The sequence below is a fragment of the Manis javanica genome, chromosome 5 (genome assembly GCF_040802235.1).
Source record: "Manis javanica isolate MJ-LG chromosome 5, MJ_LKY, whole genome shotgun sequence".
In the NCBI taxonomy this organism is placed as follows: domain Eukaryota; kingdom Metazoa; phylum Chordata; class Mammalia; order Pholidota; family Manidae; genus Manis; species Manis javanica.
This window is the reverse complement of record NC_133160.1, coordinates 168,862,844-168,881,618: the sequence shown is the minus strand read 5'-3', so window position 1 is coordinate 168,881,618 and position 18,775 is coordinate 168,862,844. Positions and strand designations below refer to the sequence as shown.

General features: G+C 48.6%; 1 protein-coding gene across 1 annotated transcript in view; it reads left to right on the top strand.

The window, feature by feature from the left end:
* C5H4orf50 (chromosome 5 C4orf50 homolog) overlaps positions 1-14,249 on the top strand; it is a 125,010-nt gene extending 110,761 nt beyond the window's left edge. The window contains exon 13 of the mRNA XM_037027249.2: positions 6,932-14,249. Coding sequence (XP_036883144.2) covers positions 6,932-7,036 — 105 coding nt within the window. The 3' untranslated portion in view covers positions 7,037-14,249. The remainder of the gene's footprint in view (positions 1-6,931) is intronic.
* Positions 14,250-18,775: the final 4,526 nt, after the last annotated feature.

The following is an 18,775-nucleotide window of genomic DNA, read 5'->3' as shown; positions in this document are numbered from 1 at the left end:
TTGCAGAGCTGGTACAAGTGACCGCTGGAAGAGCTTCCCTTCTTGTTGGTTTGTAGCCTTTTCCTGGGAGACTAGCAACCTCCAGTTGCTTGTGCTGGGCAGCTGTGCGCAGACAGGGCTTCTGCTTCCTGCCTAGTTGCTTTGGGGTTTATCTCCGCTGTTGCTGTGGGCTTGGCCTGGCTGGGGCTGTTCCTCCAAAATGGTGGAGCCCCGTTGGAGGGGGAGCGGCCAGGAGGCTATTTATCTCCGTAAGGGGCCTCTGTGCTCCCTGCTGCCCAGGGGGTTAGAGTGCCCAGAGATCCCCAGATTCCCTGCCTCTGGTCTAAGTGACCTGTCCTGCCCCTTTAAGACTTCCAAAAAGCACTCCCCTTCGCAAGGCTCTGGGTTCTTGCAGTTGTGGATGTGGTCTGGATGTTGTCCTGTGTCCTGTGGTCTCTATTTTAGGAAGATTTTTCTTTGTTATAGTTTCATAGCTCTATGTGTTTTTGGGAGGAGATTTCCACTGCTCTACTCACGCCGCCATCCTGGCTCCGCCCCCCCTATCTTGTGATTTTTAATAAATACCATTTCTTTTTCCTCCACTGTTCCTGGCCTTTAACTCCTAAAGTCCTTGGGATTTCCTAAGTGTTGAGAGTGATGAAGGTGTGTTTCGTTATGTTAATGAGATGACTTTTGAACTGCCACTAGGTAACCTAAGGGTTGGGGCTGGTTGGCAGGGGAACCAACCCTGTGATTAGAAGGCTGGACTTGCGGTGGAAGCCCAGAGCTCCTGGGGAGAGGAGTGGAGCTGGGGGGTCAGGGCAATTGCCAATGAGCAAAGATTTAACCAACCATGTCTATGAAATGAACTTTCCATAAAAACTCAAGAGTATGGAGTTCAGAGAGCCTTGGGGTTGGTGAACCAGATGCACCCACATGCTGGGAAGTGGCGCACCCCAAACCCCGTGGGAAAGAAGCTTCTATGCTCACCTGTGTACTTCCTCATCTCTATCCTTTATATAGTAAATTGGTAAATGCAAGTAAATGTTTAGAGTTCTGTGAGCCCTTCTATCAAATTAATCGAACCTGGGGAGGAGGTCATGGGAACCTCCAATTTATAGCCAGAAGCACAGGTGACAACCTGGACTTGTGACTGGCATCCACATCCTGCGGGACTGAGCCCTGGACCTGTGGGGTCTGATACTATCTCCAGGCAGGTAGTGCCAGAGCAGAGTTAAAGTGGAGGACATTGTAGGGAGAATGTAAGTTCCATGGCTGGGATCCTCACCTGCTCCTAACCTTCTCACCCACTGTGCCCATGCAATGATGTAATGCTGAGCCTACTGCACAGGTGTGTGCTTGCATACCCATTGGTGATAAGCCATTATTGCCTGAATTGCTGCAAAAAGAGCCCCACCCAGGGCTGATTGGAGAGGAGAGGCTGGAGGCCAGAGCAGAGCCTAGAGTGGAGGCAGCACCTGAAGCAGAGGCTGGAGCAGAGGCAGGGAAGGAGGCAGATGGGATTCTAGCGCTTGACCTGCCACCGTGAGAATGAGGCTTGGTATAAGCCCTTCCTACCCTCAGTGTTCTGTTGTCATTTTACGGTCTTACCGAATCCAGAGTGAACTTGCCCAGAGTTGGAACCCCCTCCAGCTTGGAATTACAGACACCCAGTCAATGTCCACTGAGAACTAGAGAATTACTTGGTGGTGTTGGAAAAAATACACTGGAATTCCCCAACAATCAGAGCTGTCCAGTGGCTCACCAGCACAGATGATGAGTTCCCCATGGGAATATGTATCCAAGAAGAGTTTGAACAAATTCCATCCCAGATGCTTGATGGAGGGTGTCTTCTGGCTTTGAGAAGGGCCTGAAAACCCCCCAAGTTCAGAAGGCATAGAGAGAAAGGAGCCTAGCTCTGGAGAAACACCTGTTAAAGAAACAGGGACATGGTACCACTTCCAAGTTCAATAGAGACACCGACAAATGTAAAAAAAATAGACAGTTTGAGGGCAAGGCCTTCATCTTACATCCCCCTGAACTCTCTTGCCCAGTGCTGGGAAAAGCTGAGTTCTGGAATGTGGGCAGGAGTGAGGCAGAGAGGGCAATGGGTGGAGGATTAGGAAGCCATTTCGGGTGATCGCTGTGGGGTCACTTTCTCTCTGGGGATCTGTTTCCTCAGCTAACTACATGAAGATTCATTTTAGATAACTTCTTAGAATAACTAATATTCTAATTAAAACACCGTGATTCACACCAAACCTGTTTATAGCATATTGCGGATCACAAACAGCATTTAAAATATAAAATATACAAATTAGTGGCCAGATGGAGCAGACTGAGTAGATGTTTAAATTTTGAAGGCTTTTGTTTGAGGGAAAAAAAAAACACACCATGAATTTTGCATTTGATTCCCTTTACCTGCAAGAAAATGCTGAATACTCTCTGAGGAAATATGTTGGAACAGGCCGCATTCAATGGGAATCACATTAGGTTGATCCGGGTTCAGTCTGTCCTGTGTCCGCACCCACCCTTCAGAAGCAGCTTTTCCTCTCCTTGGGCCCATTCACACATGTTTCTCTGTGGGCCCTGGAGTCGGCTGGGTCTTGTGTAAAATCCTAGCTGCACCACTTACCTGGGACCTTACGGTAATTTCTTTCTAACTGCAGTCCTCCCCTGTAAATGGGGAAAAATGCTAAGCGTGCATGATGGGAAGTCATGAGGATTGTGTGGCAACATTGGTCAAGGGCTCAGGGCGGTGGCCGACGTGGGGTAGGTGTGGTCCGGGGTTGCTGTCTCTGTAACTCATGATTATCAGCTTCTTCCCCTGCTGGTCCTCCCACCTGGAGCCCTGGGTCCCGGGGCAGGTACTCCCACTTAACCCTCCTCACCCCCATTTACCCAGGCTCCCCTCCTCATGGTCCCAGTTGCCCTGCAGAGTCTGCTGGCCTTTCTGTCCAGCAAGCTCCTGGGAGAAAAAACTGCATTAGTGCGAATCCCTAGCACCCAGCCCAGTGTCTAGTGTGCCATGGGGAGCCCAACACCTGCTTCATGGACTGAGCCGGACCTCACATCAGATGAGGGACACATGAAAAGGGAAACTATTTCTGGCCCATCTGCTCCTGATGTAGCGTCGGCAGAATGGAAGCTCCTAAACCCCAAACACCAAGAAGAGAAAGAAACCGGAGGGAGAACCTTGGATGGCGCCCAGAGCGTAAGGAGCCCTTGGGGCTGTCCCAGGAAGTGGGAGGGTTTGAATTTCAAGGATGATGAGAGAGGTGGGCAGGGCTGGATGTTACAGGGTCCTGGAAGTCTTTCTAAGGAGCCTGGCTTTATCCCAAGAGCAGAAAAAGACGGAATGGAAGCGAAGGAGTGATGTATTCAGCTTTCTAGTATTTCTGGCGGCTGTATGGAGAGTGAATTGGAGTGGGGCCACCTGGAAGCAGGGAGCCTGTCTAGGAAGCTGTCCCAGTGGGGGTGGCCTGGACTGGGGGATGCAGGCAGAGGAGAGGAAGATGGAGCAGAGAATACCAGTTCTGGATTTCCAGGTGTTTTTAATCTGTGGAGTAGGTCAGGTTGACATTGCTTTGGTTTACACATCAGAGTGAGAGATGGGGCAGTGACCCCCCCAAGTGGTCCCCAAGTCTGGCCTTCCCATCTCCTTTATACATCCCCGCAGAAGGCTGTGTGATGCGAGAGGCTGAGTGAATGGTGTCAAGGACAGTCACTTCTACAACGGCCCCTCCCATACGAGTGCATTCTCTCATCAAGGGGCTCCTGTCTTCACAGAGGTCTGGAACTAAGTAGGGCACGGACTAGTGTCCCCATTTTTGCCCTCATTTTCTGATACCCAAGGGCTCCCCCTTCCCATCATGTGGTCGTCTTCCTGCTGGGGATCTCCGCTGCCAGCTGCTGTACGCTTGCTTCCTTCACCCACTGGACCAGGAAGAGAGGCTGGAGCCGGTGGTCCCCACCTCGGGGTGGGTATGTGAATACCTGCCAAGGTTTATGGGCTCCCTGCATCCCAGGGCTGGAAGGAGGCTTAGTGTTCCCTGGTTAAATGTTCCTCCAGATACCGGAGCCCCCTCTGAGGTCCCCCATCTGCAGTGCAGTGAGCTCTCCACTTCCTCCAAGATGTCCCGATGCCTCGGCCAGGCCCCCCTGTACCCTGGGCTGGGGAATGGCCATGCAGAGGAGAGAGGAAGACCCAGCAGAGAAAGCCAGTTCTGAATGTCCAGGTGTTTTCTGACTTTCTCTGACTCTCCACAGCTACAGTCATTCTGTGAGCCAGTGTGCCATTCTGTCTGGATTACAGTTTACTGTTTCACCCGCTCAGATGTGAGGCCCTTGAGGACAAGGATGCCTGTGTTGTATTCCTTCAACATCCCACAAAGTCTTGAACACAGTGCCTGGCATATAATAGGTGCTTGGCAATGAGTAAAGAGAATGAATGGGCAGGTGAGGGACCGAGAGCGTGGTCAGCTCTTTACCCTCAGCTGGAACACCCCCTGCTAACCACCTCCTTCCGAGCTGAAGTCATTGACCCTGAAGAGAGAGTGGCTCCTCACGTGGCCTGCTTTCTGTTCTTCAAATATGCCAACCTGTCCCTGCCAAGCCTGTTCCTACCTTAAGCCTTTCACACGTCTGTCCCTTCTGCCTCGGACATTTGGCATGCATTTCTTTCTATGGTTGGATTTTCCCTCTCATTTGGGTCTTAATTCAAATATCACCTCCTCAGAAAGACCATTTCTAACCACTCAGTATAGAATGACCTCCCCTGATCCTTCACCTCTTATCTCTCTGGGCTGAATCCTAAGTAATTTCTTCAGATCTCTCTTCCAGTCCACAAAAATCTCTCTTTATCTGTGTCCGGTCTACCATTTAACCTGCCCATTGAAGTTTTATATCAGTTACTATATTTTTTATTTATAGAATGTATGTGACTATTACAGGCATTCTTATTTTAAAGTCCTTTTTAGAATCCCTCTTACATGTAATCCTCCCCTGGTGATTTCTCCCATTTAGGGTACCTGCTGACCACCTCTCAGGAGTTGAGCATCTTTGTGTTTTTATAATTTTTTAAAATGTAACTTTATCAGGAATTATCATCTGTGACTAACCCACATGGGCTATGGCAGAAATGCTATGCTGTCCATTAATCCTGGCAGAGTTGTCACATTAATTTCTTGATGAATGCAAGATAAATCCAAGGATTTGGGCATCAACCTCATGCCTGATATAAGCAAGACAGGACGAGTTCTTGTGTTTGGTATCTCTCATTTGATTCCAGTAAGTATTCTGCTTTGTCTTCAGGCTGAAGCATTGCCCAGGAAGGCAGTGCCCAGATGCCAGGTACTTCATTATGAGTTTAGTGTATAAGAATCACCCGGCTTAATGTTTGAGCATTAACTCATTGATAACACAGATTTCTGAGATCTACCTCCTGGATACTGATTCCACAAGTCTGGGATTGAGTCTAGGAATCTGAATTCTTAAAAGTTCTCCATGATTTTGATGTATAGTAAAGTTTGGTACCAGTGGTCCTACAGGCTTTGAGACTGGAATTGAATTTATTTCTGTCTTGTTTATCTCCTTCAAATAAAGAGATTTAAAGCAGCTTGCAATACATATGTAAGCATATTTTAAAAAGCGAACCTAAAAAAACACCTATACAAACACAACTTAAGCGAGTGAGATCTGCCTTTACTTACTCTGAGGCTGGGAGCACACGGGTTGGCGCTGTGGTTGGCACCCTTGCTGATGTCCGTATCATGGATGTGGCGTGAGCTGTGCGTGAGCTATTGTCTGTCTCTGGAGACTCTCAGTGTTACTCCAAGGCCCCGCTCAGTGAAATCAGTTATGGGGGTGATAGTTGAACTGCAAAGGAATGCTGTTCTCTGGTGGGGCTCCCATTCTGTAAACCCCCAGATCGCCCAAGGACCTGTACCGATCTGGCAGCATCCGTGAAGGTGCTGGTGGGCCATGCCAAGCCATATTCTTTCATAGTTTTTGGCCTCTGCCCAGGCTGATTCCTCTGCCCAGAAAGCTCCTGTTAATCTCCAAGTCTCCACTCAAACATCAGCGCCTCCAGGCAGTCTCCTTCCTCTCCGTCCTTCGCTTCCTTCCCTCCTTGTGTTCTTCACTGGTTGAGCCTTACCGTGTCCCAGCACTGCTCTGGAGCTCCCCATCTTCCCTCCAGCCCGCACCTGCCACACAGACCTTCCCAGCCCCTTCTCCAGCCATGCTGCCCCTTGCTTTCCTGCTCTCTCCGCACAGGCTTCTTGTGCTCCCTCCCCCTCTCTGCAGGACCTTTCCACAGGCTACATCTGTTCTCTGCCTAGTAAGCAAGCTCCCCACCCCCAACTCCTGCTGTCCCCCACCTTGACTGGTACTTCCTGGACCCCTGCAGTTGTCTCATTCTGCTGCCTTCTTCACAGTTATCACCTGGTACATAACGTCTATTTTGTGATTCCTAGATTCCCCTGTCTCCTTGACCACACTGTAACCCCAGGGCCTAGCGCTGAGCCTGACATAGAGCAGGTACCCAATAATGTTGGTTGAGTGGATGAAGGAAGACAGCCCTGAGGACCTCAATCTCTTTCTGCCTTTGGGTCAGTTGTTCTTGACCTTCTTGTGGCCATTGGCCCCTTTGAGAGTCTCCTGAAACCCTCTCTGCACAAATATACACTATGACCCTTCACAAAAAAGTGTCCATATTATTTCAACATTCAGACACACCCCAAATAAAGAGGGCATTGTCTATGAATTCCAAGCTTAAGATTCTTTTCTAGAGAGAGAAGCTGATGAATTGTATACACATATGATTTAAGCCCACCACATTTAGAGGTGAAATTAGAGGTCATCTTAAAGGCTTTGTGCATTTGGATGGCTTCCTGTAGATGCCAGGCTGGTATGTTTCCTTTAAGAACTCATCTTGCTCCTGTTGTTGCAGGAAGGAAGACAGCTCAGAGGCAAACACATCAAGCTGGAAAATATTACATCCCTCCCGACTGACCGACGGAGCAGAGGCGGCCACATGGTTTGCGACCCGCTCTAGGAAGCTCCGTGACAAGCCAGAAGACCACCTCCCTATCTCGTCACTCATGGGAACATCTCTACTTTGTATAACACCAGTCGGGGGACCGAAGAGAAGGCTGCTGACTGGCAGGAGCCCATAGGTATTAGCACAGGGTGGCAGTGGGGTCTGGAATCCCAAGGTCCTGGCCAGCTCTGCCACTCCTAAGCTGTGTCACTTGCCCAAACTACTCACCTTCCTTAACTTCCATTCTCCATTTGTTGGAGGGTCCTAATGCCTACTTGACAGCTTTGTTCTGACAACCAAAGAAGCTAATGGCTGTTGAAGTGCCCTGGACACTGTAAGATGCTTTCCACATGTCAGGGATCATTGTTGTGTATGAAATGTGATTCCATCTTCTCCCGTTCACATCACTAACGGTCTCTCTGGAGCACACATTACACTAACTGTTATGTGGCTGCCAGAGAAGATGGGTAATGTGGTGCATAGCAGGATAATGGTTTTAAAAATTTCTTAGTAGTTGTTTTGATATTATAGAGTTCCTGCAGAAGCTTGGGAGGTTCTAACCTTGTAGAAACTTGTATACATGTAAGCACTTCCCTAGGGAGAGGGACCATGCATTTCATCAAATTCTCATATGAGACTGGGGCCCCCAAGGGCCAAGCATCCCTAGAGAGAAAAGATCCCATTAAGGAACCCAGAGACCCAGCTCTGCCTCTAACTTGCTGATGACTTTGAGGCCATCCCTTGGCTTCTCTGAACCTCAGCTCTTCATCTGTGAAATGGGTGCAACCACATGCCTTCCAGTATCCCTCTCAGTCTGACTTCTGATGTGTCTGTAGCGGCTCCCTGCTTTGTGTCCTCCATCGGAGAGGGGACTCTTCCTGCCACAGCAAATACTGGGTTCCTACCGCATGGCAGGCTCTGGCCTGCTGGGAGGGTCCCAAGCCCGGCCTTCTGGCTTCCGGAGCAACAGAGAGATCTTCTATTCTAAACACATGTCACTTCAGACAACTGTGTCCACAGAGCCCCTGAGTAACCACCGCACCCCAGCGTGCCCGAAGCAGCGTCCCCATGCCAAGTCATTTGGCTGGGCAGATAAAGAGCATCATGGCCTGGAACACTGTGCCGCCATCAGGGGGTTTGTTCCCTCTAAAAACACTTCTTTGTCAATCACAGGATTGTGAGGCCATCTTACTTGGGCAGTTGGAGACTAACAGGGATATTGAAATCTAAGCCTCCTCCAGGAAGGCAGAATGAAAAGCAGAATGAAATGCAGCCTCGATGGGCTGAGTCCTTTCCTGCCCTTGCTGCTGTGGCAGAGGTTGGTGGCAGGAAAGCAGGCTGGTGGACGGGCTGCCCCATGTCTCGGACCTCAGCAGAGCCTGGGCGGGCTCAGTGAGGGTAAGCGACAGACTGGCACCATGACCCAGGGGACAGTCCGAGAGAGCTCTCAGTCCATAGTGGGCACATGGGCAGCCTTTGGCCCAGATCTTGCTCACAAACATGTTTTGTCTGACTCACATTTTTTTTAATTGTAGTAAAACACACAAAACATGAAATGTGCTAACTTAAATTACCATTTTTAAACACCTAGTTCAGTGGCATTAGGTACATTCACATTGCTGGGCAACCACCCTCACCATCCATCTCTGGAACATTTCCATCTTCCCAGACTGAAACTCCATCCCCATTGAACACTGCCCCCTATTCCCACTGCCCCACCCCCGGCAACCTCCATCCTACTGCCTGTCTCTGTGAATTCGGCAATTCTAGGGACCTCCTATGAGTGGGTCCTTCGTTTGTCCTTTGGGGACTGGCTTATTTCACTTGGCAGCATGTCCTCAGGCTTCACCCATACTGTCGTGTAGATGAGACTGTCCTTTCTTTGTAAGGCTAAATAACATCCCATTGAATGGATAGACCACACTTCATTTATCCATCTACCTGTCGATGGACACTTGGGTTGCTTCCACCTTTTGGCCTGTGTGAGTGATGCTCCTGTGAACATGGGGGTATAAGCACCCAGGTTGTATTTACTAATATGGGGATTAGCATATGATATTTGAAAACCAAGAGATCTCTCATAAATATCTGAATTTTCAGCTTCACTTGGAAAAATAGTGGATCTGGCAACTCAGGGCCCCTCTCTTCCTGGCCACACTCAGAGTTGAATGAGGTCAGGCTGCTCCTTCCTAGACCCCGGCCCTCCACAGCCTTCTCCTGCCCTCATTATCTAATCTGCCCCATTTGCAAAACACTCTCATGGTGTGGGTGAAAATACAGGGCCCAGAGAGGCCTGTGGCCCTAGGCCTAAGGTGTCACGGTGGGATGGTGAGTGACTGCTGTCACCCGAAAAGACCTGTTCAGGGCTTTGCTAGCAACTCTGCCACTGCCCGCCGCAGTGACCTTGACCATTCTGAGCCTAAGTTTTCTCTTTGGCAAGGAATGGGAAAGGTTGGTATATCTTCTCCAGCAGCCCCCTGGAATGACTGTAAAGACAGAGGTATGGATACATGGTACCTGCAATGTGCAGGGCTGAGGGAGACAACTTAGAGTTGGGGCGTCTGTTTCCTCTTCTGCAGAATTGGAAAAGGGACTTTGAAGATTAACTGAGAAAGGGAAGATAAAGCGTCCCACAGAGGGCTTGGTGTCCAGCACATGCTCACACGTTACTTTGTAGCCAGGCAGGGCCACGTCCAAGGACTCCAAATCCCCTCAGAGCAGAGCCCAGCTGGAGACATGATGCCATGATGTCCTGGGGACAGGCTGCAGGGTCCACCAGCCTGAGTTCAAAGCCCACTATCCACCTATTACCTGCTGGGACCCCAGGCAATTCAGCTGCCCATCTGAGCTGCAAACCCCCAAGTTAAGTGGGGCGCTATCCTCACCAGCCCCAGGGGAGATAAGAAACGGAAGGTGCCTGGCATGTACTAGGTGTTCCACAGAGCTTATTCCTCTCCCTCCCTCCCTCCCCAAGCAGAAGTCTGCCTCTGAGATGAAAAAGATGGCATGTTTTCAGAATATTGGCCCTCACCACCGAAAAAAGAAGAAGAATGCTGTTTCTAGCCTCCCACTGGAGCATCCCAGGGCTCACATGTTCTTGGGGTTGAGGTTTGTCACTCACTGGGATTCATCCATTCATTCAACCAGTAAGCGTTTATTGAGCACCACTAGGTGCCAGGCACCACCAAAGGCCCTGGCGGTACAGGAAAGAACAGAGACCAAAGCCCTTCTCTCTGCAAGGGATTTTCTGTCCGCCAGGCCGCTGGTCTGTCCACACTCATTAAGGGCCTCTTCTGAGGACCCTGGTCTTACCTTCAAGGCTGCCTCCGTATCTGGGCACTGCCTGCTCCTCTGCCAGACCCAGATGGCACACTTGTCCTGGGCCCCTGGTCATGTCCCACCACTGGTCTTTTTGCCCACCTGTTGCTTCTGTACCTCAGTCCTTTCTGGAGGCCTCCGACAGGGGCCTCTGAGCAACTTGGAGGCCAGTGAGGCACCCGGGAAATCCTGAGGGGCCAGGTGTGGACGCCCGGCAGAGCCCTGCCTCTTTACCTTTAGGCTTTGAACGAAAAGGCAGTGTGAGTGGAGAAAGCTCTTGGCAAACTCCCACTCTCTGTGTGAATATACAGGGTTTGCCTTTCACATGCTAGAGGGACGAGAGGCCACCTGGTATGGGAGAAAGAGATTAACATATAAAGCTGAATCACTGCGCTGGAGTCGGGTTCTGCAACTTCTGACCTCCGAGATCCTGAGAAAGTCACCTCCCACCTGGCAAATGGGGTAATGAAGTACCTGCCTCAGCACCTGCTGGGGCATTAACAGAAAAACTGGGTGGAAAGGCACTTGGCAGACATGTGCATATGCTTCATTTGTGTCGTTAATTCAATGCATACCTGTCACGTGCCTACTGTGTGCCCTTATGAACAGGGTGGTCGGTCTTATGACAATTTGGAAAGGGACCGCAGGCTAAGAAAGAAAAGAATTGCCTGTCAGATGGTTGTGCTGCACATTCATAGATTATGATTAGCAACAGCCAGTGAGTTGGCATGGCAACGTTTCCCCATGAACTGCTAGGCAGTATACTTAAAATAGGTTCACCAGAGGTGTGGCGACAGCAGAAAGACGCGGAGGGAGCAGGGTCTGGTGCCCGTGTGCCTGGTGTGGGTGAGCCGCCGCCCTTCCCAACCCGGCCAGCGGTGCAGTAATGCCTGTGACAGAACCGGAGACTATCTAGTGTGAACCAACACCCTAGGTTTCCTCCATTTCACAGGAGAGGACACTGAAGCCCAGAGAAGTTAAGGGACAGACCTTTGGTCACACAGTCACTGATGTGATTGAATCTGGTCCTGATGTCTTTTATGGAAGATTTTCCAAAAGTGTCACAATGCACACTCTTCTGATTTGGAATTCTAGATCTGGGCCCGATTCAGTTCATTTTCAAATGGGTTACAATCTACATGACATCCCTTAGCAACATGTATTACATCAAGGCATTTTTCCTTTTGGGTAGAACACATGCATCCATTTCTCTCTGGGGAAGCCCTGAATCCCAAGATAATGGAAACTCACCTACTTCTTGGCCAGGCTAAGATAACTGCGGTTTAAATCCACCGCTCCCCAGCCTACCCTATGAATCGCTATGATGAATCACTATGCGATGGGATTGCTCTGTGAGTTTACTTGCCCATGATTGCAGAGGACAGGGACCCCAAATCCTTTAAAAGATGAGTTCCTTTCTTTCTATTTGTGTTACTCAGCAATTTATTGAGTGAACTTCACAAACTTGAGGGGCCTTTTTACCTTCAGGCTGATGAGCTTCTTTCAGAGATTCACAGCTCTTGTTTAATTCCAGGGTGAAATTCCAGGTCTGCAATGTGAAAGTTTTTGAGAACTCAGTCAACTTCTGAGAATAGGGTGCTAGACATTTCTGACATGTTTTAGATACTCAACCTTTTTTCTCTATTCAGATGGTGCCTTAACCATGGGAAGGGCTCTGGGGTGGGGAGGGGAGGGCAGGGGGTATAGCACGAGTTCATCCCCTCCCTCCACCTAGGCCCTTTGTAGGATATAAAGATTGCACTCTAAGTGTCATTCTTTATCCCGGGTGCACGTTGGACTCACCTGCAGAGCTACTTAAAAAAAGCAAGGATTCAGTAACCTCTCAGGCCATATCAGTCAGGTTGTCTGGGGTGGGGCTCATATTTGTTTTTTTGCTCTTTGCTGGGAAAGAAATGTGTACTCAAAGATGACAAGAGGAAACTTTTTATCTTTGGAATATATCTGACTGTGAGTGGGCTTTGTAAGTTCACCTTTGGAGGTCCTTTTAAGCAGGCATGATCCTCATGAAAATGAAATGCATGGCTTGCTGTAACATTTACCTCCGATATGACAGAACCTGGTTGCTGAGCTCTTGGAGGCTGATCATGGCAAAGTTACATAAAAGCTCAGATAATACATTGGGTGAAGTAATAGTCACACACAATGAATCTCTTACATACAGTTGCTTGCATCCTAAAATCTTCCAGAGCTAGATATTCCAAGATACCATGATATATAAATTCACTAGTTCTATAATCAAACAGAAGCAGATGTCCATTCAGCATCTGCACCAGTGGCCAACTATTCCTGACTAGCTTTGAAATGCATTATTTGGTGCCTTAAGGAGGTGGAGAAGGAGAACCCCTTGGGCTTTGTTAATTTGTTTAGTCCTCTTCGTTATTTTATGAGAATTTCTAGAAAAACACAGTACATGCCTTGGATCTAAAACTGCTTTTCAGAAGCCAATAGGCTTAGAATGGAAGGTTGGGCTTTTAAAAATCCTATTTTATCATTCCTAAATCTCCTTTCAGCAAGCACAGCTCCCATTCAAATCTGACTTCTGTATCCATGACACAAATATACTACACAGAGTCGTGGAAACACTAATGGGAGAATTGATACCATCAAAATAAGCTTTGTTCCAATACCATTTGTTTATCTTTAAAGAACGTCATGAAGCTATGCCCAGAATGGACTGATCACACCTTTATGTATTGGTAGAACAAAGGAAGAGCAAAAATATGAGTGGGATTATTAAAAATGACTGAGAACCTGATATCAACTCTGTATCATTCTTTTCTTTTTTAAAGTAAGGTAATATAATACAATCAGTGTAAATATACATTGAACAGGATAAGGGAAATGAATACCTATGCCGTAATGTTATAACTATTAACTCAAAGTTTTTATCGAGACAAGGTTAAGATCTGCTTCTAGTAGATATCAGAGAATGAGTTGTGGGCCAGACGTACTGGGTCTGAACTACCACTCTGACTCCAGCTAGTTGTATAAGCTCATAGAGTGTACTTACCTCTCTGTTTCAATGTCCTACATGGAAATGCCAGGGAAGGTGTGAGTATGGAGGAGAGAGCATGTGTTTTCTAAGGCACAGGCTCATATTATGCTCTGCAGATGTTGGGAGCCCTCCCTCAGCTTCCTGAAAACACCCAGATGTGTCTCAGTGCAATGGCCGGGCGTGTACCACCAACCTGAGTTGACTGACCAAGATGATCTCTCAAAGTTCAGGTTTGCACAGCCAACTTTTGATGATGAAGCGGTAAAGGAACTTGGGTGTCACTGACAAAGGTGGTGGATAAGGCTTGCGAATTCATTTTGGCAGAGCCTCCCTGGTCTCCTTACTCTTCCAGGCTGAATCCTGGGTAGATATCAAATGAACACGGAAGCACAGATAACAGTTTGGAAACTGTGTACTTTCCCATTCGATCCCCAATGCACAGTAGCTCTACACGTTGCAACTGTATAAGTCTAAAAGGACTCCTACATTATATGTCTCCATTGATAAATACAGGGTCAGCATTTTGGCAATCCACGTTCAACCCCTCTCCCCAGTAAAGAAGTGTTGGTTCACATAGGAGTGGTCTGGCAACATGAGCAGACCCCCCTTCCTTCCGTATGTCCTTCAGGAGGCCCCTCCCTTGGGTCCAAGAGCAGTGGCTGTTCCCAACTCCTGCCCACAGGGACGTGCACAGAGCAGTGAGTTCCTGCAGATGCTCATTGGATTTCTGACCAGTTGTGAATTGGGCTTAACACTCCCTTCTGGGTTTTCAAGATCAGCAATGATTGCTCGTCTTCTGTAACATAGGCTGGCATTTTCTCTTGTTACCAAGATGTATTTTTCTAAGCTACTTAAATGTATGATTTGTGCAATTTTGTACATTAAAATGTATGCTTTTCCACAATTAAAGGTTTTTTTTTTCCCTTTTGAATGTTTTACTTCTTCATAGTCCATTACAAAGTGTCATAGACCCTGACACAATACAAAAAGGCAGCTCTCAATTTTGGGTGGGGAATCAATGACCTTCTCGTAAGTCAAATCCACTTTGCACAAACAATGAAGTGATTTCCTTTATGACCCATTATGGGCTTGTATTCGTTTATTATTGTTCGTTTAACAAGTTACCACTAACCTAGGAGCTTAAAACAACACATACTTGTTATCTTACCATTCCGGAGATTCAAAGTCCGAGATGGCTCCAGTCAAAGTGCGGCCAGGGTGGCGTTCCTTCAGGAGCCTGAAGGGACGAGTCGCCACCTTGCCTTCTCCAGGTTCTGAAAGCTGGCTGCTTTTTTCGGCTTATGCTCTCTTTCTCCACCTCAAAGCCAGCAGTGTAGTATCTTCAAATCTCTCTCTGACTCTGACACCTGCTTCTGCTGTCACATCTCCTTCTCTGGTTGTGATCCTCCTGTCTCCCTCTTGCACTTATAAGGACTCTTGTGATTACATTAGGCCAAACTGGATAATCCAGGATAATCGTCTCTTTGCAAGATCCTTAACTTTATTACACCTGCAAATTCCCTTTATCCAGGTAAGGGAACACCTACAGAATTTCTGGGGATTTGGAACTGGACATCTTTGGAAGGAGGGTATTATTCTGCCTACCACAACCTCCTATGAAATGATTTGGAAGCAGCAGAAAAAAAAGTGGACATTTTAGAATCAAATGGGCCTGAATTCAAACTGTATCTCTGCCACTTGCTGGCCATGTGACTTTGGGATGCTTGCTTAACTTCTCTGAGCCTCTTTTCTATTTTCCAAAATGAATGCAATAATCCATGCATTACCTGCCTCACAAACTTGCTAAAAGTATTTTATACCTAACAATAAACTATAATTCCCTTTCCCTCAGTTTTGGAAAACTTTTTTTTTTTTTTTACAACTGATGTTCTTTTAAAAGTCTTTTTCCAAAAAAAAAAATGCCCTGATGAAGAATATTCTGTCCTCTTCCTGCTGCCATTGGACATGCCCTCTCTCTGTTCTTTGCTCCCACGCCGGAAGCCTTCATAATCTGGTAGGATGGGCGCCCCTGCTTCTCCTTCACCAAATGTCATGGTTTAATTCACTTATGAACACTCCTTCCCCGGAGGACTGCAAAGGAGGATAGGTTGCAGAAAGTCACACCATCCTCTGGACCCAGTGCACTTTGTTCAGGTGTCCTGGGCTTCCTGCTGTTGGCCTCTGCCAGACGCTGCTTTGGCCTTCCTGCAGGCTGGTGGGCTCATTTCCTGATGTGTACCCCTGGCTTTGTATCCTGCCTGCCTTTCCCTGCTACACTACGGTTACAGGCCTTGAATGAGATGTTGTAGGAGGGACTCAGGCAATCCAGAGTTGAGTCTCAGTATGATCACTTCCTGGCGGCTAATTTGAGCAGTGGGTTTAAGGTTTGTCAGTCTCGGCACTCCAGCCCAGAAACAGAAGTGGCACTGTCTGCTGCATGGGGCTGCTGAAAGAGCGGATAGTGTGTAAAGCAGAACATAAGGTGTGGAAACGAACAATGTGTGCCAAGACCCTTATATACGGTAGGCACTTGGTAAAAGTCAGATCCCCTCCCTTTAGGTGAACAGAGGGGTGGTGAGGAGTAATAATATAAAGTGTGTGACACAAAGTGGGCACCCAAAATGTATGTTGGATGAATGCTGAATGATTAGTTGCCCAAGGTTGCATGAAGGACAGGATTCTAACTGAAAAATCTAGATTCCCCTAACTTTACCTCCCCTCTGCCAAAGGGACTCCTTCAGCCAGGATTCTTAGGAGAGGGTGAAGGGTGCTGGTGGAGATGCAGACACTGGGAGCAGACTGCTGTGTTTACATCCTGAGTGACATCATGGATCAGCTGTGACCCTAGGCAAGTTGCTTTTTTCTCTGGGCCTCAGTTTTCTCAGCTGTACAGTGAGGCTAAAATAGTGCCTACCTCAGAAGTTCTGTGAGGCTGAAAAGAGTTACTGTATGTACAGTGCCTACAATGGTTCCTGACATGTAGTAATTCTCTGTAAGTGGGAACTACTATTATCTTTTTTTTTTTGAAAGGGTTTTTTATGGAAGGTAAGGATCCATTACCAGGAGCATTTAAGCAAAGCTGGAGGAGAGATTGTCTTTTCAGGATGTTGAGAGCAGATTGAGGCATAGATTGTGAGAACTGACCTCAAAATTTCTAACTCAGATTTTAGGATTCTCTGATATTTTTATGTGTTTAGTTACTATAAATATCTCTGGGCCTTTAGAATAAATTTCTAGGTGGTCTTCAACATGAAATTTTCTTTCCTGGACTGTGCTGGGATTAGCATTTCACAGGACAGACAGAAGTTTTCATTGAAAACACTTGTAATGACATCTAGAATCCTGCATACCTCCAGAGGATTATCTGTCACAGAAACCCATGCAGGGTGACCGAGGACAAAAGGAAGGAGGAGGTCAGGATGGGAGACGGGTGGGTGCAACAGAATGGATAGGCGGTTGATAGTCTCTGTTCTTATTTATGGCCAGTAGTCTCCCCTCTACTATAATATATGCTTCTTGAAGGTAGGGACTTTATAAATATTCCTCTCTGTGTTCCTAGCACTACTTTCTTTCCTAAGCACAGACAAGGGACTTGCTTAGTGCCCGTTGAGCCCTAAGCCTGGCCCACCAGCAGTGGGATAAGCGGTGTTGGGCTGGGTCTCCACTTCTGCCTTCCCGCTTCCTCACCTGCCCAGCGGGGAAGAAATAATATCTACTTACTACACAGACCAGTTTGTTTCAGAGTTGAAAGACAGCAAATGCGGGGAGTGTCAGCTAAGCTATGGAGCTCACGTCCCGAGAATCATCAATCCACGGGTTCCCGCAGTTACATGAGAGGCAAAGTGTGAATCTGGCCCTCTGTCTGGACTGCCGAGAGCCAGCGAGGCCTGGTGCTGAAAGAACAGCTCCCCATCCGGGAGGGGCGGCAGGGAGAGGCTCTGATGTTCCGCCCTGGGGCTCCCCACCCAACCGCGATGCCGCGGGTCTGGACTTGCCCGCGCAGGGAGTCGGCAGCTGGCGGTTCCCTCTGTCCAGAAAGAGCAGCTGGGACTGCGAGGTCCCCAAGGACTCCTTAGGACCTTCTGCCTGATAATAATCATGGAGAAATGAGGGACAGTGTGTAGGGGAGGCACATGTAGTCTGGCTTTGAAGAGAGATAGAGGGGAGCCTCAGCAAAGCCACCTCCAGGTCCACACACCGTCCACCTGACCCTAGTAAGGGGAGGCCCAGGACCCCCACAGGTTACGAGCTCCTGGCCCAGTAAGGGTTGGCTGTGCCTTTAAGGTTGTGGGAGATGACCCTAGAATGAGGAATATTTGCCTGGGTGACTGACAAGAGTGTGCGTGTGTGTGTGTGTGCGTGCGTGCGTGCGTGTGTGTGTGTGTGTGTGTGTGTGTGTGTGTGTGTACTTCTTTGTGTGGCTTTTCTCTGGAGTGTACCTATTAAGCTGATTTTTATTTCTGGTGTGAATGTGTGTGTGGGCGTCCTGTCGGGATTTACGTGTGCAGTCACCTTGTGAGTTTGCCTTTGGTGTGAGCGTGTGAATCTCTTTGTTGTGTGGGTGTTGCAGGAGTGAATATCGCAAACGTGGGTGCGTCACTGGTTCTTTGGCAAGAGTGTGTTTCTCGTCTGCCTGCATGTGGTCCTACATGTCCCTCTTGCCTGGCCTTAGCATCCTTCCTGGCAGTTAGCGCAGCCCAGTACGTCCTGTGTGTGTCTCCTCTTCCTTAGAATGTCAGCTCCCAGAGGGCAGGGCTTTGCCTATTTTGTTTATGGCGCTGTCCCAGCACCAAGAACGTGCTAGGTAGCAGCGGGCACTCAGTACAATAGTGCTGAATGAATGAATGTTGTGTGATAATGTGTGTGTCTCTCCGATTGTGCAGTTCATCTGGTTTGATGCTGTGTATGAACCGCGTTGGGTGACCATGAGAATGTCTCGTGTGTTTATGTGTGTAATTGACTCGGAGCAAGATTTGTACGTGTGTGCAAAAGTGTCTGTGATGCGCACGAATGAGCTATGTGTGTCTGGGGATCGTGAGTGTGTGCCAGCAAATTTGTGCATTTTCACGTGTTTATATGGCGTAATTGTCTGGTGTGCTGCTGCCAACCTGTGTGTGGCTCAGGAGAGAGTGTGTGTATGTGTGTGCGCGCTCGTGTGTGTGCATGCATGCGGCTCCCACCCCTGCTCCCCTCGCGCCCTGCGCTTGGCCTGGGGGCGGGGATTGGGGTTGCGGCTCGGGCACTGCGGATCGGCTGCCAGCCCTCGGCGCTGCGGCTCGGGCACGTCACTGCCCCTCCCCGCCCTTGCCGCCTCCCGGTCCTTTGTAGCTGGCTGCTGCGCTAGGCGGCAGCCGCCCGCAGGCCCCGCCCCGGCCCCGCCCCGCCCCACGCCCCGCCCCGCCCCGCCCTCCCGGGCCGCA